Raw genomic sequence first — 26,706 nt, 5'->3', positions numbered from 1 at the left:
TCGTGCTCCAGAAGTACAACATCATCGAGGGGTGCAGCCGAGAAGATCTAGTGGCCCGCCAAAGGTTGGTGTGAGGTTAGGGTGTAGGGGAGGTGGAGACCCACGGATGCCCGCCAGGAAGACTCCCTGCCGCAGAGGAGCCCTGGCTGGTTGGCCCCACCACTGATATAACTTTCAAAGTCGTGGCAGGAGAGATTGGGGGAGGCCACCCAGGTGATAAACATCTACCCACCGGCGTACAGGAGACCATAGGACGTCTGCTACCGGCCAGCTGGACCAAGGCCACATGTGATCGAATGTTCAAAGCCAGGCGGGCACAGGGTACAATCTCTCTTTATTTATGTCTCTGGTTTTCTCTGTGATCCCTTTCTTGGAACTTGTCAGTTCTCTTGTAGATATCTCTCTGTCGTAGCTCATCCATGGTTTCTCAGCCCCACCATTACCAGCATGGCACCCCATGGCAAGGTCCTCTAGGGAGACCTTTGTGGCTTGTACCCACACACAATCTTACCGCATGTCCAACACCGGGGTGTCAGGTGTTTAATCTCTTCCACTGGTTATCCTTCACTGGCTTGCTTTAGTCTTAAAGATTGCCTGGGCTCATACCCAAGTTTGTGCTGTTCCTAATCTCTTTTTCTGTGCCTCTGCATGGACAGGCACTGCTCCCTGCTTGGAGACTGTGCTTTCATTCCCCTCTCCTGGGGTCTATGGGCTTCAGCCCTTTTCCTTTTAAATCCACCAGATCTCCTGGTGTCCAATAATCTCTGGTTCCCTATCAAATGGTTGCCAGCACCTGGGGATTTCCAGAAGCTGAGGTTTGCTGGCAATTCTGGACAGGGGCAGATTAACCCTTTAGTGGGCCCTAGGCAAACAAACTTGTGGGCCCCAGGCCGGTCAAGACCCCTCCTCCCTACTCTGATACTGCTGCTCACAGGGAACAGGGCTCAGAACCACTGCTAGGAAGCATCTGCCATGGCAGTGAGGTTGGCAGAGAGAAGGGGAAGGGAAGGGAAGGCAGATGGGGCCATTCGCACTGCCATCATTGAGGGAAGGACTGCCCCCCCAGCTCAGGACCCTAGGCATGTCTGGGGGTGGGGGGGAGGCTGGGAGCAGAGTGAGGCTGAGCACTTGGCAGGGAAACCCTAGCATCCTGAATGGTAGAAAGAGGGGCCACCCACATGGCAAGTGACCTGAGTGGCATATGGTCCTACAGTCTGTGGTCCATGTGGTACATGGCCCCTGGCTGCCAAGAAATTGTACAGCTCTACTCGTAAGCAACCACAACTTACTGCTATCAGAGATGCTTGGCTAGATAGACCTTGGGCAGCCTGTTTAGAGCTGTGTTTCTCAAATTTGGGTGGTTTATGCCCTCATTGTTCTTGACAATCCTTTGATTCAAGGATGATCTCTAATATGGCTCTCTGATGGGTCTTGAAGTAATTTAAGAACCCAATCCTTGAGCCACAGATCTGTCCATAGACATTGAAAGTCTTTCTGCAGGGGAGAGTAGGCTGCAGGCTGGGATTCCTCTCCTTTTCCTTCCTCTGCTCTTTCTTTTCTACTTCAAGGGCCCTCCCAGCATGCCTGCAGCCACCACTGCCATCTCCTGCCCCCACAGATTGGCTCCATTTCTACCTGTTGCTGCTCCCACAATTGTCACTTCCCCTGTTGATTGTCACAGCCTCAAGGAACCTTTCACACTTCCCCAGGAGGCAGGCTGCATTAGGGCAATTCTCAGCTACTTTGGTCAAAAGTCCGCAAAAGTTTTGACTCCTTTTGTGGTTATACCACCCTCTGGGGTATGGCATTGTTTTTACACTGTGAGGGGTTCCCCAGTAGAGCTGTGCAAAATTTCACCAGGTATTTCGTTTTGACACTGTTTCGACTCATTTCGAGCTCAAAACAGTGAAATCGAAACAAAGCGAAAGGCTTTGAAACAAGCCTCAAAATGAAATGTTTCAAAGCTTTGCTTGCTTGCAGAGAAACAGAAAGCAAGGGGAGGGAGGGGGAAGACTGACCTCATATTGACATGTGTAGCTGGCCAATGACTGTGATCCCAGAAACCCCTGCATCTATCTCCTTGAAACTTGGCAGACTTTGTGGCCTCAGCAGGGGCTACCATTCCTGCACGTTTCATCCCAATCAGGCAAGAAATGACAACATTATAGGCAGTTTTGTGCTTCCCCATTATAGCCTATGGGTGAAATGTCGAAACAGCAAAACAGTTTCAATTAAACGAAACGGAACAGTGATTTTGAAACTAAACAAAACTGTAAATGAAACACTGTCCCGTCGAAACGGCAAAACAGAAGTTGAAATGAAATGGTGCTGTTTCACACAGCCCTATTCCCCACTATGGAAAATTCCATGGATTGCTATCACAATTGTTTCACTCTGAAGCTAAAAAACAGCAATACCAGCATCCCAAAATGAGATTCCTAAAGTTATCTCTGTGTACCTTGGGTAGCCCTCAGCATCTGGCCAGCACTCTGCAACTCAGCAGTATAGGAAGGGAGTCAAAACTGGCCTCATGCCACAGTTGTGGTTCCTGGAATTGGTGACTATATCCTAATCCCAGCAATGAGTCTTGGGGACCACCCCCTTTACAGAATTTGTAGGTAACTGGTTAAGTGTGTTTGTGCTAACATGTATGCTAGAGAAAAGCATAAGAGGCAGAAACTGATCCTACATCTATAAGTATGGTCTAGAAAGACAGCAACATGAAAACTTTTATAGGCCAAGATTTGTGATTAGCTATTTCCATTGCTGAGAACAGCCTTGTGCCTCACCTTCTCAGTTGTCACAGGATTCCATTTTATCCTTCTTTTAACTGTTAACATTTAGAAACATTTTTTGCCACATTTTTATATTTTAATAGAGAGAAAAATTCCATGTTATGCTCCTTTTAAAATAAACAATAACAATCAAATTGACTAAAATAGGGCAGGATTAGACTACCAAAGATTATGGATTTTTTTGGAGTTATTTTTTTCTGTTTCTGGATATGCAATAGTTTTCATAACACAGTGATTCCCATGGACATGATCATAACATTTCTTTATTTGAAGAACTGTTGCATTAAAAATATGAACTGATTATTTATATACTGTAATACACATTCATATGCAGGAGAAAACTAAGACATCAAGGACGTGACAACATCAAAATCAAAATTTGGGAACCAGTGATGTTAAATCACTTATCTGTTTACTAAATGTTGTATTGAAGTATAATGTTCAGGTCTTGACTAAGCGGTGCAGAAATCTGTAAAGTGAGTTTCTGTAGAAATAAGCACACAAAATTAATAGCTACTAAATTAATTTTAAAGATAAGTTTCAACTGTTAGCAAGACAGCAAGTTTGAATTTAGACCACAGAAACTTTAATGTAAGCCTTTAGGCAACACCTTACCTGCTTAATGCCAAATTGGGCCTAATTCTCTGACAAGGTCCCTAGATTCATCAGCGCTTCTACAAAATTGTTTAACAGCTTCAGATAAATTAATAAGTTTAATTAAATAGGAAATTACAGATACGATCAGCAGAGGTCCCATTGTTAATTCAGTACTAATACTTCATGTATGTTGTGTTTTTCCTTATATTCGTTTCCTAGTATGTGACAAATTCTCATCTTTAGCTTTCAGAATCAACAACCTATTAAGATGCATGGGGGCAGCTCACCCCTTTTAGCTGTTTTTTTCATGCATTCTTCAAACATGGGTAGACAGTGCTGCATTAATTTACATGTGGGTCTAATTTTCAAGATTCTCACTGCAACTATGGGAGCTAGAAGTTTTCAGTTTTGTTTTTTAAATGAGAGATGCAATCTTATAGCACAGTTTTTCAGGAAGGCGTGTATTTTGAGGCAAGTCCTGGAGCCTCAGAATAACTGCCTTTTGAGCATTTCAACATCTATAATTTTTCTGTATGGTAAACCAACAATACTGGCTAGATATGCCGACTAGTCTTTATGTACATAAAGATATGACAGCATATGTTGTACCAACATGTATACTTAATACACAAGAGAACATGTAAAACATGTTTAATCAGTCAGCAAGGGCAGATCTATTTTAGCACCAGACCAATAAAAAGCCATCTTGCATTATTCCAAAAGGCTCATTTCTGCCCCCTTTTCAAATACAGAGATGGGTCCAATATAAATTAACATCTACAGCTACTATCACAGGCCAATTATGTGAGATTCCTGAGATACAGAACTTGATGATTAATCCTTTTAAGACAAAACCTGCAAGAGTGTAACTGAGAGAATGCAAAATTTTATCTTCAGACAAATCCTCCCACCACCAGGCAACAGGCTATTTTAGAATTAGGCCACTCTTGGTCCCTTCTGTTGAAGCTGTGCCATGTTGCATAACGTATTTAACAAATCATAATGCCAGAGAGAAAGCATACAAGAGAACACAATTCCTTAGCTCTGTGATTAGGACACTAAGCAGGGAGAGGGGAGTCCTAAGTTCCAGCCCGTCCCAATGACTGCTTCTGTATTTTACATTAAACGGTCATTGGTAAAATGTAGAAACAATCCTTGGAGCAGGGACAAGAACCCAGGATTCGTTCTGCCCAGACAAGTTCCCAGCCAAAGAGTGATACAGCTATGCTCACTGTTGCTTGCTCTTTTTTTTTTTTGATCCAATGAATCTTCAATTTGCCATGCAAAGTAGCACAGCATCAAGAGGAAGAAATTACAGTCACTCCAAAACAGCATATAAACCTAGTGGATAAGCCATAGGCCAGGTGGGAGCTGTGGTTTTGAACACATGCAACCAGAGGAGGGGACTAAACTCCCGTATCCTGGATAAGGCCTAGAGTCATTATCACCTCCTTTAAAAGAAAGCCTTCACTCTCCTTTGTTTCTGAAAGAAGCGGCATAGATGCCCGACTTCAGGAGATGGCTCCAGGTTGTGAATCTCAAATAGTGGGAGGCTCTTCCCATTAGGGTGGAATAAGACACCTATACCCCAGAAAAAGGTATGATTAATGATGTACCCCTGTCCTCCACATTTGCCTATTGACTAATGAGGTAGGTCTCCGCTCAGTGTGTTGGTTCTATGGATTCTTCTACAGGGACTGGGCACCTAACAGTTAATTACTGCTGAGGCACTTCAGTCCTTTTGTGAATCCAGTGCCTTAGGCATTTTCTAGAGCAGCTCTGGCCAACCTGCTACATGAGTGCTTTAAACAGCATGGGCAGCCCTCTCTGCATGGCACCCAGCATATCAGAGAAAGGACAGGGCAGCAGATCAGGGAGGGGACAGGCAGCACAGCAGCCGATTGCCTGCTCTGCTTCCTGCCCTATCGGGCAGGGAACACAGGGCAGAAAGCAGATGAGGAGATTTGGCAGGAAGTACAGAGTAGGAAGCAGAAAGCAAAGCAGCAGATCAAGAATTGAGTTAGCACTTGGGGAGGGTGTGGTGTTAATCTGTGGCATACTTGCCAAAAACTGCTCTAAAAAATGGTGCTCATAATATTACGATAAATTGAACATACCACTAGGACTTTCGGAAAGCAATGGCTGCCAAGGTTAGATGGAATCTATGGGTATCTTTAAATTATTGACTAATTAAGGCTTTGCTACCATACAAGACTAAATGGTTACTCCTTGTATTCTTTCTTTTCTCAGCAGTTGTTCAGGAGCAGAGATGTGAGCTGGTGTCACAGGATGGGATCCTCAAGGATGGCCGTGTTACCCCTAGGGCCCCTCGACTGTGCAAATATGCCCCGCTGGCCACCCTCTATTCTCCCCCGCCACGTCTTGCTGTAATTGTAATGAGTAGGGAGGCTGCTTTTAAGCCTACTTGGGCATGGTCCTGGTGGAATTCCCTGAACCCCATGGGTCCCAGACCCCTTGTGGGTCCCATTTCAAAATAGATGTCCCAGGGCACCCCAGCCTTATGCGTGGCTCCAACCAGCCCTTTACCACACCCCAAGCCTCACAGATGGTATTGACATTGTCCAATCTAGGCCTTGCTGTGATTTATCCCCCTTGTCCTCTCTGGGCTCTCCACAGCCCTGTCTCTGCGCCCCTCGTGCCACGCCCTCACTGGCACCGGGGTCTGTGCACCCCCAAAATGCCACTCCCTCGCTGGCGCCAGGGTCCCCACACTGCAGTGGGCCCCCAATGAGGCCTCCTCCTTCCCCGAATAGCCTCACCCAAACCACCAGCTGTATACAACAGCAAACAAAACATAAACCCCTGGGCTATAACATAATACAAAAGATCAGGGCGTGCTCTGACCCTTTAAGAGAATCAGATTTCATCCCCGGTACTAAGTGTCTACTAGGCAAGGGTACCTGTGGAGCTCATGGAGCCCCCTTAGCCCTAGGTGCAGCATATCAGGCAATTGCAGCATCACTGGGCACTTCCTCCCTGGAGGCTCCTTCCCTTCTGGCTGCTAGCAGGGAACTACCTTCCTGGCCTCAGCCCTGGGGCTTGTATATGAGCTGGGCCCTGCCCCTTCTGGTCAGTTGACTGCTGGCAGATGTGGGCCAACTAACTTGTTCTGGCTGCCCTGGTAACCAGCAGCTGGGGCTCCCAACTGACTGCTAGGGCTCTCTCCCTAGCAGTTCCAGCCCTTAAAAGGAGCAGGACACCCAAGTGCCCTGCGACAGCTGGATGGATGTGTTCTGATTTATTCTTGTGTGTAAATCAAAATATAAAAGTCGTTTTGTGACCAGCTTTTCACATCTTTGTTGTTGATCATTTTATGTTTTCACCTGTTTGCATGCTGCTATCATATGGGTTTTCTTGGTTGCTTCCTTCTAAGTAAATCTCTGTGGAGTTTTTGTCCTTTTCCTATTATGCTTGTATTGCTTTCAGCTTGCTTAGAAGCAGTTCTGCTGTTAAAAATTACTTCCTTGGAGGTGATTTCGATTACAGTTATTTATGATGTTTCCTTCTAAAAGTGAGTTTTCCACGTTTCTTAAGGCAGAATTTATTCTTTTAAATTTTCTTTTTTTTCAACACCTTTCTTCAGTAAGAAAAGCTTTAGAAATAATTGCATGTAATGAGGATTGACTTTGATTCTGTATGAACTCACATTAGCAAACCAAGTAAATAGCATAACAAAGCAAAAATGATAGCCACTGCTTGTTCCTCTGGCTCTCTGTCTTAAATCAAATATTAACAAGACCTTAAAGACACTTCTTAATCTTATCCTCACTAAAATAGAGGGCTGTCTACAAGCAGAACTGTGGGAAAGGGTTGTGTACCACACTCCCCACACAGAGTGCAAAGCCTAACTCTGTGGGGTGTTTTGTGCTGGAGCATCAGGGTGAGAAGAGCTATGATAATACTGATCCTCCTGTTGTTCCCCATATCAGCAACAAGGGGAAACAACAGAGGCTGCTTCAGCTATTAGGAAAGCCCTTATCTGTGATTTGCGAACTAACGGATGATTCCTCCTTCTTCTACTATATAGGCTCTTTTAGACCTATAACCCCAGTTAAAGACCTGAGACACATGAATGGGACCACATTAGTTTACCAGACTAGTATACTGAAGTTGTAGCTATTGCTATAACTGATATATAAGTCCCTTGATAAAACACAAACAGATTTTGAACAACTACAAATCTTTCTTGTGAAGAAATGGAAGCATTCGCTAAAATGAACTATATCCATTTTTATTGGATATTCTGTGCACTCATTTTTCATAAAATATCTGTCATGTGCCTACTCAAGAAATTCTTTTTAGTTGTTGCTAAATAATACCCTGGCAGGTTTTCCCAGGTTGTTGACCAAACAGTAAAACAAAAGAGTAGCAGCTAACATTTCACCCTAAAGAATCATTTGTTATTTTATCACCACTTTATAAATATGAAAGCATTAACTTGTATAAGCAGCAGACATCAAGTAAGTGAGAGGTGTCATGTGTCTAAGAAGAAAATATACATTTTCCTGGAACATAGTTTCATAGTCATTAGGGGCTGGAAGGAACCTGAAGCCAGGAAGTCTTCCATTCTTATGATTGTGCCTTTTTCTTCTTCCAATTTTATCCTCAGACACTGCTATATCAAAAATCTGATTTTCAGTCACATTTAGAAAGATTCAGGGCATGAACTGAAAATTATTAGAATTATCATTGACTCTCCTCTTTAAGTTTGGGTCAAATATGTCTATACATAAGATTTTTAATAATTCTTCAGAAAAACACTTACCCCACTAGCCTGATACTGTAAGTTCTCATTACTGATGACTTTTCCATTGAGAACAATAGTGTTAGGTCTTGAAGCCACACCAAGAATCTGAAGCTTGTTGTAAGTCAAAGAATCAACTGCCCGGTAGCCATTTTTAACAATTGTTGTCCTCAGTTGGCCCTATAATAATTCACAAGTCACAATTTTAGATTTGTAGAGACTCTTTGGGAAATATTCAGTGAATATTTATACTACTATTTGCCAAGCAGAAAGCTTTATATAGATATTAAAACATCAAAAGGAATAAAGATAGAAAAGACTTTATAACACAGAACAGGCATAGTAGACCCCTTAATTTTCATACAGGATAGGATTTTGCACATTGTTAAAACCCAGCAAAGCAAGAAACAAAATGAATATTTACAACAAATGCTTAGAATCTTCTCGACCTTCTAATGCACAGTCCACAAAATTGCACCTCCTGCCATGTCACACTTGCATGGCAAGAGGCATGACTGTGGAATCATGCATTAGATCCCATTGCGTCTTATTGCCAGTGCAGGGGGAGCCCGGTTCTGGGTTCTGCCCCCCATCACCAGCAAGAAGCAAACTCTGGCAGCCGGGAGCCCCCTCAACTGACTCCCAGGGCTATGAGATCACAGCTGTGTCCCATGGCTGCCAGGACCCTCTTAGTCCTGGCACTGGGAGGTTTGCTGCCAGGACACAGCACCTGCAGGGTGTGGGGCTCTGGGTCCCAGAAGCTGTGGGGCATGGCTGAGTTCCACAGTCGGCAGCTGCTAGGGCTGAGAGTCCCCTCAATTGCGGGACTCCCAGCCCTGGCTAGGCAAGGTGCACTCCTGAGGCTGGGAGCCCAGTCAGCTGACAGGGCTCCCAGCTGCAGGGGAGACCTTGCTTCATGTGCAAATTAAAGCTGGATAGCAACCAGCTACAAAGTTAGTACACATTTTCAAGGTCTAACTTTGTAGATCGCTGGACCTTTTGATGGTGTGATAGCTACTTTGCATGTGTAGGTGGTTTCAGTTAATTGCACAATTAATCATCTAATTGTGCAATACCTGCACCGTGTAGAGGGGGCCATATGTAGATAAATTAAGTGGAATAGATGCTATAGAAGTTGAAGCAGCTATGTACACTTGTCAACAGTGATTCCTCATGGTCAAGGATGATCAGTCCTACAAGTCAAGTAAAGGGTTGTAGATGAGTCCCTTGATGGCTAAAAAGGCCGATCCCAGAGCTGCAGACCCTCTGGCATATGTCACAGGTGGTGGTTAAAGGGAGGGTCAGACCACAGATTTCTCCATCTTGTTTTCTTTTCTTCCATTTCTGTCATTTTTCTGCCTCCAAGGCAAGATGATTTTCCTCACCGTAAGATGTGCCTTCTCTCACAAGGCACTGCCATGTATCCCTGTCCTGGGATAGTTTTTTTCCAGTTTATGGTGTCAATGCCACACTTCTTAAGTTCACCTTGAGGGTGCCCTTGAAGCATTTCCTCTAGCCTCCTCCTGTCCTTTGTCCTTGGCTGAGTTGGAAGTATAACAGTTGTTTTAGTATATATACACATCAGACAAGAAGCACACAATGCCCTGTCCACCGCAATTGATATTGAATAATCAATGCTTCCATACCGGTGGAGTTAGCATCAGCCACAATCCTTCCATTTTATGCTAAGGATCTTCCAAAGGCAGCACTGGTGATAGTGTTACAGGCTTTTCAGGTGGTCCTTGTAGGTCACCCTAGGTTCACAGCCATAGAGAAGAGCTGGAATTACCACAGCCTTATATAGTAGGAGTTTTGTTTGAGTCCTGATGTTGTAGGCAGTACATAGGTGTGTATGACAGTTTCAAAGGCCATTTTCAAAGGGCCTATGGCTAAGCGGCAATAACAGGCCTGAAGCCTGTCCTGGAGTGACATACCATAATGTGAGCATTTGCAGATGCTGTGGCTGGCTTGATCAGCAGAAAAAACAAAACTGTCCATCTGTCTAATTGTACACAATCAATAAGAAGGCAGCCTTGTTAGCCAGGGTTAGAACAGCAATTTACCATCGGAAGAAAGGAGATAAGAGGACTTCCCTATTGCCCTGTTACTTTCTCAGATATCTAAGTTTTAACTAATTTGCACTTCCTTGGCCCATAAGAAGTCTAATTTAATCTAGTCCTGGAAGTTTTAGTGAAACAAAGAGCACACACCAACTGCAGATGCTTCCTCAGCCTGACGAAGGGTATTTAAACCCAAAAGCTTGCTAAGAAGAATTTTTCCAAGTAATTGAGTTGGTTTAATAAAATATAACAGATTTACCCAAAGAACCTTGTCTGCCAGTGAAACAAAGGGCATGTGTAGACAAAATGGGGGTGCTCTATATTGAAGTGGTGGGTTTTAAAAAATACCATTTCAATTTAGGAATGATTAAACCCCCGTGTCGTGCACACACCCTGCTAACTTACCTGCCTCTCCGGCAGAGAGGGGAGGGTGAGCTGCTGGCAGGCAGACCGGTCACTGGCTGCGGGGGAGGGTGGGGTAGTTTTAGTTCGCTGCACCTCAAGTCATTTAAGGTGCATTACACCACCGAATTTCCTACAACTGGAATTAATGCACTATATGCTGCTGAGGCATGCAAACACTAACACCATTAAAGTGGTGCAAAAGCATTTAGACCGCTTTAAAGTGTTGTGCACATACACCTCTCATTTTGTCTACACATGGCCAATGACATTTAAATAAAACCTATCAGGGATCATTTATTAGAATATTAAGATTATGTTTAGCAGCCATGTATAAATAATGGGTATTGGCTTGTGGGGGCTGCTGCTCCTCTGAAAAGTTCCTGAACCAATGGAAGACAGCAACATTCCTGGCCAGATGGCCATCGATCCTGCGAGACTCCTAGACCTGGTGGATAGTGAGACTTGCTTAATAGCTTGTTTGCTTTACTTATCATTTACCTCTATTGTGTTGATTCACAATAGCTTTTTGCTATTGAATGGATGTGTCATGCTTGGTCTTTAGGTAGTTGCACCTGCTTACATGCAATTCAGGCAAATAGTCATGATCAATGAACACACAATGATTCAGTCTTCTGAAGACAGAGCTAGCACATTGGATCCTGTACTGAATCTCTTTGTTGATGTTGGCCTTCTTTGAGAGATGGCTCCCAAGGTATGCAAAGTGTTCAACATTCTCCATCTCCTGTCCAGCAATGAGGATCTTTGCCCCGGGAGGTGGGGAGCTTGGAGCAGGCTGGTGAAGCAATTTTGTTTTTCTGATGTTAAGAGTCAGTCCCAGGTATGGGCCATAGTACTGTAGAGGCAGTTATGGGCCATAGTAGGTCCTCCTCAGTAAATGCAACAACAGCACAATCATCAGCATACAGAAGTTCCACAATTGAGGCTGAAGTAACTCTGGTTTTAGCACAGAGGAAGGAGAAATTGAAAAAGTTACCATCCATCCTGTACTGGATGCCAATGCCATGTGGCAGACAATCATGGATTAGTATCTTGGTGACGCAAGAAAGATAGAAAACAAAATCAGTGTGATCATGCAGCCCTGCTTGATGCCAGTTTGAATGGCAAAGGGCCCCATAGCGGAGTCCCAGGCATATTGAGGCAAGTCGGGTCTGTGCCACTGGCAGCAGGTGGAGGGAGGCACAGTGAGTCAAGCACCTGCTGTTGGATATATGGGGCAAGTCAGATCTCTGTTGCTAGCAGTCCCGAAATGACTTTAGTGATTGGGATTGTCTGTCCCAACCAACGGGTTGGGACAGACAATCAGCTCACATTTTCAGCGCACTTAACATATCCTAAGCATAACATGAGACATAGCCCTTCTCATTTTTGAAAATAGATATACCAAGGAAGTTTCTGAACCAGCGGTTCTCAACCATTTTAGACTCAAGGCACCCTTCCTTAGACTTGAAGAACCCTCATATAATACCAGCTCATAGTTTTCCAGCTTTTTTTGAGGGAAACAATAGAGCAATTTTGCTGTTGCAAAAAACTCAGAAAGACCACAGCAGGTCTGTTAACACTGTGGATTCCTATTTGAAACAGCTGGGCTTATCTTGTGAATCACATTTGCACACCTAACACCGCTAACATTGTGTGGCACCCTGTGATATGCCACACATTGTGTGGCACCCTGTGATATGCTTAAGTGACACCCCAAGATACCCTGATTGAGAACCATTGCAATAAACCAATCATATTAGATCACCAGATACAGTAATTTCCAACACAAGTAATGAAGAGGGATCACTACATTAGTTATGTGATCAAAGCTCCTAACGGTGCAAATCTACTCTGCCTTCCACCCAAGCTCTTAAAGACATAAAGATTAATTGCTCTGCTTAGGAAATGATTAATTGCTTTGCAATGATCACTTCTTTAAGTATGATAAAAATGTTAGCACATTTACCATAAATTAGCTTACAGTATTTTAATAGGAGGGGATAAAAGCAGAAACTAGAACAAAATACTTAGAACTTAAAGCTTTTGCAATTTAAAATTAAAATATAAATTGTAGGGTCTCCCACTAAAGTCCTTACTTAGGCAAAATTCCAATTTGCTGGATCAAGCCCTGTATGTGTCAGTAAATATTTTGAAAGCAGAAATAAAGTATGTTTTTTTAAGTGTTCTCTTATTTCATTTTAAAGTGTTGTCCTATAATTATAATGAAATTAAATTATGGAGTAGTTCCATAAGTACGTAGGAATGTGCAGCATACGCTGAGAATTTCATGTGCTGAGAATGTCGCACAAGTGTCATACATTTGTAATTCGCTATCTGAGATTGGAATGTTTTACAATTCAGCATACTGATAATGAAAATTTTGACATCAGAGGTTACTGGAATGCAGGTAGGTATTTCAGACAAAGATTTACAGGGAGAAATAAAACATAAGCAATGAGAAATGGAAGCACTACTGAATCAGCAATCAAATTTGCACAGATCAGAATTTAATATAAATCTGGTTACAGTCCCTTCTCTAGTCTGCCCAAAGTGATTTTCTATATACAGAATACAGAAACGTAAAGTAATCTCTCTTCCTATTTTACAACTAAAATGCCATTTTTCTTACAGCAACAAGATAAAAACTGCAATTGTTCTCACAGCATTCAGAAGAAAAAAATAAATAATGAACTTTAAATACTGAACATGTAATACATTCGAAAATATCTGATATCACTCTATACACAAACGCACAAAAACATCTATCAACCCATTCTAATCATATCATGCACCGAAGGCATTAATTCCAGGAACGGCATCAGAATATAAATTACTGACGTTTCATTCCTCTAAATAACTACCACTGATGGCAAACTTTTAGGGAATGTATAATGTAAAAACCGTGCCAGAACATTGGTTCAAATACAGGTTATTCCTTTCCCCCTATCTTCTGAATTATTCAAATCGTCATCAATAAACTGGTATATTTTCAACATTTCCTCCTACGGATTGGAATTACAGATAAAAAACAAGCGTGTTTCACTTGCTGATGTTAAGTCATCAGGTTTTTTCACATGAATGTCCTTATTTCTATCATATAATGTATAAGCTTCTAGTTTTTGTAAACTTGTTTTTATAGTATTTTTCTAAACTAAAACCTAGATTTATTCTACCTGTTCTTTTTTTAAAATACAGTGACATTCATTCTGTGCTTCTAGAGCCATATCTGGTAGGGCTGTGCAAAATTTCACCAGCATTTTCTTTTCGATGCTGTTTCAACTGGTTTCAAGCTCAAAACAGTGAAATCAAAACGAAACAGAGAGCTTCAAAACAGCCTCGAAACGAAACGAGGCAAGTCAAAACGTTTCAAAATTTTCAAAACATTTCAAGTTTCAAAGCTCAAGCTGGACTTCCCTACAGGGAAACAGAAACTAAAGTAAGGAGAGGGAAGGGGAAGAGGAGGGAGGCGGGGGAGGACTGCTCTCATTATTGACTGCGTAGCTGGCCAGTGACTGTCATCCTTTCCTGAGGTCTCTCCCATCCCAGTGCTCTGGGGGAGGGCTGGAAAAACTGCATAAAAGGCAGCATTGTTTGAACTGCCCTGGTGTCAGTTGAGTGAGGGCACCTCTTAACACACACACACACACACACACAATGTCACCTACCCATGTCATGAGTTTTGCCTGTCAGGAGCCAGAGGTGCAGGGCCCAGAACCCCAAACCCCTGCACCTATCTCCTTGACAGCTGGCAGGCTTGGTGGCCTCAGCAGGGGCTAGCAGGCCTGCAGCTTTCACCCTGCTGCACCTTAACACACACAGTGTCACCCATGTCACGAGTTTTGCTTGTCAGCAGCTTGAGGTGCAGTTTCCCCGAAACCCCTGTTCCTATCTCCTTGAAATTTGGCAGGTTTTGGTGCCTCAGCAGGGGCTAGCATGCCTGCAGTTTCAATCCTGCTGTGGCTCAACACATACACATGACATGAGTTTTGCTTTCAAGAATTTGAGCTGCAGTTTCCCTGAAACCCCTAAACCTATCTCCCTGAAGCTTGGCAGGCTTTGTGCCCTCAGAAGGGGCTACTATTCCTGCAAGTTTCATCTGAATCAGCCCAGAAATGACAAAGTTATAGGCTGTTTTGAGCTTCCCCATTATAGCCTATGGGAGAAACGTTGAAACAGCACTGAAGCAGCAAAACTGTTTCAATGAAATAAAATGGAACAGTGGTTTCAAATCAAAATGAAATTCAAAATGAAACGCTGTTCTGTCGAAACACAAGTCGGTACGGAACGGTGCCGTTTTGCACAACCCTGATACATGGTATCCGAACTGCACAGCCAGCTGAGCTGCAAAGGGAAGGTCCTACCCAGCTTGAGGGCTTTAAGAGGAGCTACAGGCCGCCCTGGGGTGGGCACCCAAAAATGGAGGTACCACCAAATGGTGAAGCTCAAGGGCACCCTTTGGTGTTGCCTTTCAGGGTGGACAGGGAAAAGGTGTTTTTGGTTTTGACTGCTCTAATTTTTTTAAATTTTACAATGTGTTTTTGTTGGGGGGAAGGGGATAATGAGTGGGTTTGCATAATAGCCACAGCCCCTCCGAGAGGGAGATATTGGCTTGGGAGGAACAATAAGGCATAAGACTCTATGTAGCGTGAGTCAGGAGAGTGGGAATGGGTAGAGATAGGAGGGAATATGGGGAGGAGATTTTTGTTTCCTTTTGCAGAGATACTGAAAGCAGGTTGGAAATCAAGGTTAAGTTGGACTAGGAGAAGACACTCCTTAATCAGAGGTAGGGGGCAGATTGCTTTTGAATATCTGTTTCTAGAGTTTGCTTTGTTGGACCTTATTATTTTAATATTTCATTCTGCTTCTATCTTTTTGGCTTTTATTGTTAAGCCCCCCACCCCGAGTTTTTGTTTGAGAAGGGCAGCACATAACTCTACAGAAATAATTAAATCTGAACCACACTTTAGGTCTGAGGCATTCTCAGGCATCTATAGGAATATGAATCACAGGAGTAATTTCCAAAAGTATATCAGACAGCACAGGGAGTACTCTAAACAGAGGGCAACATGGAACTCACTGACTTTCCTACCACAAAGTGCATGGGAAGAAGGTTAAGAAGACTGGAGTTTCTGCATGCAAGTAACAGAAAATGGTTCTCTCATTCCCAGTAGCTACGACTGAGAAAAAGGGAGAGAACTGAAGAAAGTTACCAGTGTTAGTGCTAGGGGTCTGCCAAATCTTGGGGGGATTTACCAATTTTTGAGAACTGATCATGGCATAAAATTATCATTCTGTGGTCATCTTATGGTAGCCCCACCTCTCAGTGCTGACTGGCAGAGAGGCCCTGCCTCTTAGCACTCATTGGTGGAGAGGTCCTGGGTAGGAGGAGAGATGAGGGAGTGGCCACCATCTTGATTGCTGACTGCCCTTCATGCATCCCTGCCCCTTGGCACTGATTTTCAGAGAGGTCCCAACAGGGGAGGGGGCATGGGGCGGGCAGCAGCCATCTTGTCTGCTGCCCTTTGTGCCACTCCGCCAGCTGGCAACTTCCCCTCCCAGCAGCAAGGACTTCTGGCTCTCACGGGGGAGCTAGCATTTTATTTTTATTATCTTTTTTGTTGTTGATTTTGCAGATAATCCCAGATTTTGTGGTTTCCGTGAAATCTGCAAAACCACAAATGAAGTAGATCCCTGGTCATAGCATGGGTTACGACATGTCACGGTCATGACAGAAATACTGCAAAATAATATCATACTTTAATTATTCTGTAGCTCTCTAACTTTGTTATCAAAGAAGCTCACCAGCTTTAAAGGCTGAACACCAGAGGTATAAGAGACATAAATAAAATAGTAACAGTTGTACCAAAATACTAGTTACTACTTACTTCACTGAATGTATATTTGGCCAAGAAATAGTTTTCATTTTCAATAGAGTCTGTCAAAACATAAAAGAATGAAAGGTTAAGATAGTTAGCAAGAAATATATGCAGTTGAATTTAGTATTAGCCAGCAAATAAGATCAAACTTAGACAACTTTTGAACTGTTCTTTCATAGGGCTGGAGAGAAGCTCAGAAGGCCATCTAGTCCAGCTCCATGGCTCAAGGCAGGAGCATCCCTGACTAAACCATCCCAGCCAATTCTCTGTCAAACCTAGGGGTGGGCAATTATTTGAGCCCGTGGGCCACACAGGGAGTTTTGCCAAGCTGTCATGAGCTGGATCAGCTCAGCAACTACTCACCAAAACTGTCCATGTGGGATGGGGCTGCAGGTGGATGGGGAGCAATGTTCAGGAGTGGGACAGGAGGGCAAGGCCAGGATCACAGGGTGGGGGAAACAGGTGGTGACAGCACGGGGCCTAGGTGTTGGCTTCACAGGTTGGGGCATGCAGGGAATGGATCATGGCTGTGCCCTGGGACCTGGACTCATGCTGTCACCACCCCCGGACGCAGATCCCCACCTGCCTGTGGCCCCATGCTGTCCATCTGCCCATGCAGGTCCTGGCTGGTCTCCATGAAGACTCTGGGATCATGGGACAGTGATGGTGCAGGGCTGGGGCAGACCTGTGCTGTCAATGCCCCAAGATCCTAGAGTCTCCCCAGCCCTGCCCCCCAATCTCGCACCTGGGCACCACTCCACGCTGGCTCATGGCCTCATCTCTGCCACCCGGCTGACTGCCATGCCCACACAGGTCCCGCCCCCAGCAGTGGGTGTGGGACAGATGGGCTGGGGTGCCTGGGGAACAGGGCTGGGTCCAGCAGTGGGAGCTGGAAGGAGTCACGGCTGCTGCCACTGGGACTGCCATGAAATGGAGTCCAGCCTCAAAGCCACTCCAGCCCTCCTGTGCTTCCAGTAGCCATATGCACCACAGCCCAGGCTGCCCCTTGCACTTGAGCAGGGTGAGACCAAGGGACGCACTGTGGGCCAGGCAAAGTCCCTCTGTGGCCCAGATCTGGCCCATGGGCTGTATTTTGCCCAGGCTTGGTCTAACCTGCTCTTGAAAATTTCCATATGTTCAAGTCTTTCAAGTGTTGCCTACTCCTTTGGAGTTGTTTTCCAACAATCTAAGGTCATTCCATAGGCGCTTGAAAGTAAAATACTGATTTTATACCTGATGCAGTTATTTCTGATCTTACATGAGTGTTACACTAATACAATGCTACCAACTTCAGTGAAACCAGCCATGATTTACACCTATGGGGAATTAGACTTGGGCTCTATGTTCCTGTCGTGCCAATATAAATCAGGAGTAATTCCACCAGTCAGTGAAGCTGTACTGGTGAGACATCTGGTGAGTGCAGAATCTCTGACTGCTTTATAGAGGTAGGCCAGACTTACCAATAGAATCACCATCATCCCAGAAGAGCATCCCAGAAGCTTTCCCTTCTTCATTCAGAGCAATTATAAGTCCAAATGGGTTCAGACGGCTGTTGAGAAATATCATAGAACCACATTTCTACCTCAGGGTTCACAGTGAAAATAGAAATGCTATAATTAATTACTTCTGATTGTATAACAATGAAAAGTGATCCGAGTGTCTGCCTTACTAAAAAAATGGACCCTAATGAATGAATAAGATAAAGTATATTCTGTCCTCCTCCTGCTTCATAGAGGAATCTTTCCCTGGCTTTCAGGAGTGCTACTAGGGACACAAGCCCCTTCCCGCTTTGACACCATTGATAGACCAATTATCAGAAAGCCTAAGACATCAATTGGCTGGCTGATCCCAGCTTCACAAGGTTCAAACCGCTTGCTGCACTGTGTGGTGCAGCTTATACTGTTTTCCTGTTCTGTCTGCCCCTTATCTTGGCTTTGAGCATAGTTCATAGATTCAGGGTTGGAAGGGACCTAAGTAGATCATCAAGTCTGACCCCCTGCCCTGGGCAGGAGAGAATACTGGGCTTTTATGACCCCAGCGAGGTAATTGTCAAGCCTCCTCTTAAAGACCCCGAGGTAGGAGCCAGCACCACTTCCCTTGGAAGTTGGTTCCAGATCCTAGCTGCCCTGACTATGGAACAGTGTCTTCTAATGTCCAGCCTGAACCAACTCTCAAACAACTTATGGCCGTTATTCCTTGTTACTCTGGGAGGTGCATGGGTGAACAGAGCCTCTCCCATTCCCCACTGGTCCCCCCTGGTAAGTTTGTAGATGGCCACTGGGTCCCCCCTCAGCCTTCTCTTGTGAAGGCTGAACAGGTTCAGGTCCTGTAGCCTCTCCTCATAGGGTCTGCCCTGCTGTCCCCAGATCATGCAAGGGGCCCTCCTCTGGACCCTCTCGATGCTGGCCACATCCATCCTAAAGTGCGGTGCCCAGAACTGGATGCAGTACTCCAACTGTGGCCTGACCAGTTTTGCATGGGGGGGGAGGATCACCTCCTTGGACCTGATTGTGATGCATCTGTGGATGCATGACAAGGTACGGTTGGCCTTCCTGACTGCGTCCCCACACTGTCGGCCCATGTTCATCTTGGAATTAATAATGACTCCAAGATCTCTCTCTGCCACTGTGCTTTTGAGAAGGGAGTTCCCCAGCCTGTAGGTATGCTGCTGGTTCTTACTGCCCAAGTGCAGTACCCTGCACTTGTCAGTATTGAATCCCATCCTATTCTCATTCGCCCCCGCCCTGTAACCTGTCCAGGTCCAGCTGTATCCTGTCTCTTCCCTTCTAGCATGCCCACCTCACCCCAGATCTCAGTGTTGTCAGCGAATTTGAACAGGGTGCTTTTCACCCCCTCATCCAAGTCGCTAATAAAGAGATTAAATGCACCAGTGTGATCACCAGTGTGATCTGAATAAAATCACCAGTGTGATCTGAATATGTTTTGAACCCATGCAGATCAGAGTCCATATGCAGGCCCAAGGACTGAGCCCTGGGGGACCCCACTGCCCACATCCCTCTAGGTCGAATATGACCCCTCCACCACCACTCTCTGGGTGCGGTCCCTCAGCCAATTTGCGACCCATCTGACTGTGTAGGCATCAATGCCGCAGTCGCCTAGCTTTTTAATGAGAACAGGGTGAGAGACAGTGTCAAAGGCCTTCCTGAAGTCCAGAAAGACTACATCCACCGCAACACCTGCATCCAAGGATTTTGTGACCTGATCGTAGAAGGCAATCAGGTTGGTCTGACAGGACCTGCCCCTAATGATCCCATGCTGGTTGCCCCTGAGCATCATCCCTCCTGCCAGTCCTTCCCAGATCTAGGAGTGCTATTTCATTTTGGCTGTATGCAGATTTATTGGTGTTAGGAAGGAATTTTCCCCAACAAAAAATTGGCTGTCAGGCTTTTTCATGTTCCCCTGCGTGCTTGGCAGGTCCGACAGAGCAGCAGACATTTAAACTTTACCCCTGTTCACATTTGTTGCACATGTGTGGTGGCTGGCCAGTGCAGGAGTGGACAGTGGAAGAGCTGTTTGCTTTTTCTAAATCCAGATGACAGACTAGGAGTAGGTTTTAGCAGGGTCTGGCACTGGCTGTCAAGTTGGTGGAAAGTGCATAGTTGAATTACAGACAGGGGAATCACTTATGTAGGACCACATGAACAGAAGACGACCGGGGCATGGTGTGGGTAATGGCATTTGGCTTAAATTTATGGCCCAGCAGGAGCTGACAATGAATTGCTTCCCCTATCTATCACACCCTTTTGTAGCCATCTTGGCTCAGCCCTCACTGGACTCACTGCCTACTGACTCTCTTTTCTGCCAATGCATGGATAATTAAGAAACCTTGGTGTTACTGCTCATGACACTCATCACCCTTTCTATATCTTACTCCCAACAGTATTCATGCATATGATTGGTATAAAAGTAAATTTAAGTGGGTATTCTAGAGAGATATGATCAAATATTCTTATTTTATTTTTAAATAAAAAGTAAACTGATACAGAGTTGCTTTTTGCTAGAGAAAGCTAATACTAGCAATTAATATTTTGTTTGAAACATTTCAGCATGAGAAGAATGAAGTTATTAATACTTTCCCTGTTCTACACAATCCTTGAACAAAGAAAGGTGGCATATACTTTTCAAGTAAATACATTACAATCTGGTATTTACCTCAGAGTGGTTGTTGTGGCTGGTGTTTGCGTGGGTAGAATGTAACCTCCACGGAGAAAGAGTGGGATCTTGTCCAATGGGGCATCAACACTAACATATTTCTTATGCCAGGAAGTGGGCACTTCATCACCCTACCAAAAAAACCAATACTATTTAAAATATATTTATTTTAAATCCCAGCATTATAGGTCATCATCATACAGCTTTAAAACAGAGATGTGGGGTTAAGTTCCCATCTGTATTTACATCACTGTAAATGCAGAATAACGCCAAATATTTCAGTGTTCTCCAGTTTTGCATCAATGTCAAACAGAATTCAGCCCCAGCACTTACATGTAAGAAATGCACCAATGATAAAGCGATCGTGAATAAGAGACAGTGAATCATCTTAAAATGGTGTCATTGTTCAACACAGTGTGAAAAAGCTTGTCAGGCCTCTTAGCAGAAAGCAAAGATTCTTGTAATTTTTCTATGCATGTGGAAGACGACAGTTTTCAAGTTGGGGTAAGTGATTTTTAGACATTTAGGAAGAAAACTCTGTTAGATTTCCTTCTATTCTGAGGATAACTGGTACAAGAGCAATTCAAGGTAACTCTTCCTTATTTAGAAAACTAATTTAAATTCGCACAGGGTGAAATCCACCCTTGAACAGAAGCTTTATGTACCATTATATCCCACCTAAACCTATAGAACCAGTACCAGGAAGGACTAATTATACATGCCCTCTTTTCTGCCCCTCTTTAAGGGGTGACTATTATACATTGTGAATATTCAGCCTTGTATTTTGACAAGCATCACACCCTGAAAAAGGGGTGGACCCAGAGGAGGGGTAGTGGTGCAGTCACACACCCCTTTTGGACCATGTTGCAGCAGCTGGGGCTTTTTTTTTAAGTCCCCAAATAAGGTAAGAATTCCTTCCTGCCTTCTCCTTCATGCTCAGCATCATGTCCCCTCTCTTTCTCTCCTATTCCCCCTCTCCTGTCCCTTGTTGCTGCTGTCCCTGCTGCCCCCAGCTGTTGGGTTCAGCCAAGGGCAGTGGCAGCAGCAGGCAGGTATTTCCTTTCTGCCCTGGACCCCGCTAGGGTGTTCCCCGCCAGCCTGGGAGCAGGCTCAAAGACCAGGAACCTACCACCATCACTTTTACTGCCCCGAAAACACTGCATTACACAGCAGCAGTGGCAGGCAAGGGAATGGGAGAGTTGGAAGAGATGGGAGATACCGCTGAGCACAGAGCAAAAGGGAGGAGGTGCTAAGAGCAGAGGCAAGATTCGTACCTGATTCAGAAAAAAGGCTGTCTGTTGCTTCTGTGGCATGGTCTGCCCTCCCCAAGGCCGGGGGAGGGGGGGGGACTGAGAGTGGGCATGCAGCACCCCTGCAGCACTGGTCACTGCTCCCAGATACCTCTTTCCAAAATCCTGAATCTAGCCATATTTTGAAAAGACTATCAGAATTGTTCAGAGCCAGAGGGCTGTGGCTACCAAAGATACATGAAACTGGAGTAAGAGTGAAGAATGGCCCTGCTTAGAAAATGGTAGCATATAAGCCATGTAGAGTCGAATTTTGCTAAAGCACATTGAAGTGCAATACAAAGCATAAAACTCTGAATACACTTTACAGTTCTCCTTGGCTGAGTACCACCCCTGGAATACCACTATTGAAAGAAACGGAAGTTTTGCCATGATTTTAATGAGTGTATAGGGAAGGGCCCCCCCAAGGGTTGCCACAATATTCAAAAACAGTGTCTTATGCTGTGAGGGGAAAGGGATTGAGAAGTGAAATCACCAGTGTGATCTGAATATGTTTTGAACCCATACAGATCAGAGTCCTTTATAAAGGGAGCAAAGGGAAGAAATGGCTTAGACACTGGTCATAGTAGAAGAATGCTGAAAATTATCCCTACTAAATGTGCTGCATAATTTTCTTTAAGAATAAAGACATATATACCTCCAGGCCACTAACCCTGCTATCCTCCCCATTTCCCACCTGTCACTGCACAGGACAGTTACCTGCATCCTTAAGCTCTTGGGGTGGAATTTTCAAAAGCCAAACTCCCAGATGTCAATGTTTGGCTACTGCCTTCAATGAGAGCACAGTTGTGTCAGTTCTGAGCACTTTTGAAAATGCTGTTATTAAGGAATTAAGTAGACACTAATGTAGCAAACACTAACCCCTTTGGGGGATTCAAACATATTATTTGTGAGATCAGGAGGATGTTGCCTTCTTTATAAGACAGATTGCTCCATACCTGTCTCAGTCAGTTCTTCTGACTTCCATAGTTCTTCATGGCAAAAATTTTGCATGCACAAAATTTTGTATTCTTGGGTGCAGTCTGTAGTCAGGTGTGCAAAGTAGGTCTGTCCTGATCTGTATGCATGAAAGCTGTGTAGCATGCTGAGCTGATGATTTACAAATGCAAGAAAAATATAGAAATCCTGACAATTGCGGAGATTTTGTGGAACTGTGGAAATTTTACAGATTGCTCTTGACAACTCAGCCCTCTGTATTTTAGTGCTGTACATACCAAAAATAGAAAACAAAATGCTACTGAACCGGGTAATTTTCTTGCTCAATTAGATAGCCTGGTATAGAAGGGGTTTTATACTATTTCTTTACTACAGATGCTAAGAAAAAAGACAACTGAACAGAGTCCTCAGTTATTTTTCTTGGACTGTAACATTTTACTTTATGTTAAAACTATAAGAAGTGGAACTTTAAAAATACGTACTGTATAGTAGTCAAACCAGGATGCTTCTGGAAAGTACACATCCACTGATCTTGCTCCCTGTAATTGTCATAAAATGATTACGTATTTTGAACATTTTTAATATGACATCATTAAATTAAGTTTATGATCTTATTTGGTGTCTGTATGGTCAATACCCCAGATCTTGGATATTAATGATAGTATCATTAGGATGGCAATGTACTTGAACTGAATAATCCTCAGGTGCCAGTCATCTGTGTATATCTTGTTTGGCTTGACTCACTCTATTTCCACTGCATGAATCCCTGGCACTGTTAGGTTAATTATTTGAACTTAGTACCCGTTCACAGGTCCTGAGATCCTGCAGACACAAACATGTTTGATTTCCATAGGACTACTAAATGTCACCATCTGCCGGATCAGAGCCATCAGGTAACAGAGGTTGGTAACAGCCTTAAACACATTAGTAACAACACTAGAAAGGAAATGTGCCTCAGGACAGGGCATGAGACACCTGTTTAGACTCCCTGATTCCTTGAGGAAAGGAACAGGAAACAAGTTTTGGAAGAGAAGAGCTATTACTCTTCTATGCAATATTTTAATAATAAATAATTTATTCCAATTGTAAAAAATGGGCACAAATTCTCATGAATCTAGTGGCCTATTGCGCTCAGACACACCAGCTTCCCTGGCCAAAATAATACAAGGGAGTGATGTAGATAGCATTACATTTGGCTGCTTTTGACTCCCTAGCCCACAAGATCACCCACTTACAGCTGGGTTGGCTGGGGGTGATTTTTCATACAAGTTTAAGCAAAGCTCTAACACACCTTTGGAAGTGTAGTGAGATACCCTAACCCAGGGGTGGGCAAAATACAGTCTGCAGGCTGTATCTGGCTCACCAAGGCATTTTGTACAGCTCACAGCAAGGCCCTCAGCCCAACCCAGGCCAGGCCCAGGGGCCAGCCCAAGCAGTGGTGTGTGGGGCCAGTCCCATTGCCCCAGCGTGGCACGGCTGCCAGACTCCATTTCCGGCAGGCCCCATAGTGGTGGCTCGTTCCAGCTGCTACTGCCTGGGACCCCAGCCCATCTGCCCCGCACCCACCACCTCTGAAAGTGCCAGAGTGGGCGGGCTGGGTCTCTATGGAGACTGGCCTGGGATTCCCACAGGTGTGGGGCACAGCTGGGCCAATGGAAGGAGGCCACAGGTGGTTAGGGAAGTGGCATCCAGAAGCGGGATGGACAGGTGGAACCAGGAATTAGGATTGGGATTGCTGGGCGATGACTGCATGGGGTTGGGGCATGCAGGGAACAGATTGCAGCTCTGCCCTGGGCCCCAGCCTTTCATTGTCATGGCCTCATAATCCCAATCCCTGGCTCCATCTTTTATAGAGTCATAGAATTCATAGATGTTAGGGCTGGAAGGGACCTCAAAGATCATTAAGTCCGGCCCCCTGCCCAGGGGCAAGGAGTCACCTAGGGTCAAAGGATCCCAGCAAGATAAGCATCCAAACACTTCTTGAATGAGTCCACAGTAGGTGCCTGCACCACTTCTGGAGGGAGTCTATTCCAGGTCTTGGGGGCTTGGACTGTAAAGAACTTTTTTCTTATGTCCAGCCTAAAATGGTCTTGTAGGAGTTTATGACCGTTAGTCCTTGTTTTTCCTTGGGGCACTCTGGTGAACAGACATTCTCCCAGGTCCTGATGTACACCCCTTATGTACTTATTAGCAGACACCAGGTCCCCCCTGAGCCTGTGCTTTTCCAGACTGAAGAGTCCCATGGCTTTCAGCCTCTCTTCATAAGGCCTATTCTCTTGCCCTCTGATCATGCACATGGTTCTCCTCTGGACTCTCTCAAGCTTCTCAACATCCTTCTTGAATTGCGGAGCCCAGAATTAGATGCAGTACTCCAGCTGTGGCCTCACCAAGGCTGAGTGCAGCGGGAGGATGACATCCTGAGATTTACTTGAGAAGCATCTATAGATGCAAGCCAGAGTTTTGTTTGCTTTAATAGCTGCAACATCGCATTGGTTCATCGCTCATGTTCATCTTGTGGTCAGTCATGACCCCTGAGTCTCTTTCAGCAGTGGTGCTAGCAAACGTAGCACTGCCAAGCCTATAGGTATGCTGTGGGTTCCCCACCCCCCCGAGGTGGAGTACCTTACATGTATCGGTATTGAACTTCATCAGGTTTGTGTTCACCCACTTACTAACCCACCTACTAAGTTTATCCAAGTCAGCCTGGATCACTAGCCTATCCTCAGGTGTGGACGCTATGCCCCAAAGTTTAGTGTCATCAACGAACTTGCCCAGTGCACTTCTGACACCAATGTCCACATTGTTGATAAAGATGTTAAAGAGAACCAGTCCAAGGAGAGAGCCTTGGGGGGCGCCACTGGTCACAGAGTGCCATAAGGATTTACTGCCATCAACCACTACTCTTTGGGTCCAACACTATCCTCAGGTGTGGACGCTATGCCCCAAAGTTTAGTGTCATCAACGAACTTGCCCAGTGCACTTCTGACACCAATGTCCACATTGTTGATAAAGATGTTAAAGAGAACCAGTCCAAGGAGAGAGCCTTGGGGGGCGCCACTGGTCACAGAGTGCCATAAGGATTTACTGCCATCAACCACTACTCTTTGGGTCCAACATGGGAGCCAATTTCCCAGCCTTTGGACTGTGGTGTAGCCGAGGCCACAGTTAGCCAATTTTTCCATGATGAGGTCATGAGACACCAGATCAAAGGCTTTTTTAAAGTCCAGATATATGACGTCAATCTATTCTCCCTTGTCCAGGTGATACGTCACCTGGTCATAGAAGGAGATGAGATTGGTCAGGCAAGACCTACCCGCAACAAACTCATGCTGACTGTCCCTCAGGATGTTGCCCTCAGCCAGCTTATCCAGAAAGGTCTCCTTGATAATTTTCTCAAGAATCTTACCAGGGATTGAGGTCCAACTGATTGGCCTATAATTCCCAGGATCTACTTTCTGCCTTTCTTGAAGATGGGTACCACATTGGCCTTCTTCCAGTCTTCAGGTACTTCACCCGAGTGCCATGAGTTTTCGAATATTTTTGCCAATGGTTGGGCTATGACACCTGCCAGCTCCTTGAGTACTCCAGGGTGTAATCTGTCAAGACTAGCTGACCTGAAGGTGTCCAGCCTCTCAAAGTGATCCTTTACTAGATCAACACCGATGCTGGGTATAAATACGCCCTCACCCTGGCCGTCCCACATCTTGCTAGGCAGGGCGGTCCCATCGGACTGATGAAAGACTGACGTGAAATACCCATTAAGCAGGTTGGCTTTTCCTGGGTGTTGGTTAT

General features: G+C 44.7%; 1 protein-coding gene across 2 annotated transcripts in view; it reads right to left on the bottom strand.

Annotated features, from left to right (window-relative positions):
- Positions 1-2,884: 2,884 nt before the first annotated feature.
- Positions 2,885-26,706, bottom strand: part of LOC102373407 (maltase-glucoamylase, intestinal-like) — a 148,122-nt gene continuing 124,300 nt past the window's right edge. For both annotated transcript variants that reach the window (XM_025209704.1, XM_025209705.1), the window contains 6 exons: positions 23,397-23,453; positions 20,672-20,802; positions 17,959-18,047; positions 16,508-16,557; positions 8,179-8,337; positions 2,885-3,279 (listed from right to left, as the gene is read on the bottom strand). In XM_025209704.1, the coding sequence (XP_025065489.1) occupies positions 3,211-3,279; positions 8,179-8,337; positions 16,508-16,557; positions 17,959-18,047; positions 20,672-20,802; positions 23,397-23,453 (555 nt within the window). In that variant the 3' untranslated portion in view covers positions 2,885-3,210. The remainder of the gene's footprint in view (positions 3,280-8,178; positions 8,338-16,507; positions 16,558-17,958; positions 18,048-20,671; positions 20,803-23,396; positions 23,454-26,706) is intronic.

Source organism: Alligator sinensis, unplaced genomic scaffold (genome assembly GCF_000455745.1).
Source record: "Alligator sinensis unplaced genomic scaffold, ASM45574v1 scaffold9_1, whole genome shotgun sequence".
Lineage (NCBI taxonomy): Eukaryota > Metazoa > Chordata > Crocodylia > Alligatoridae > Alligator > Alligator sinensis.
Note: the sequence above shows the minus strand (reverse complement) of the source record. Positions and strands in the feature narration are given on the sequence as shown.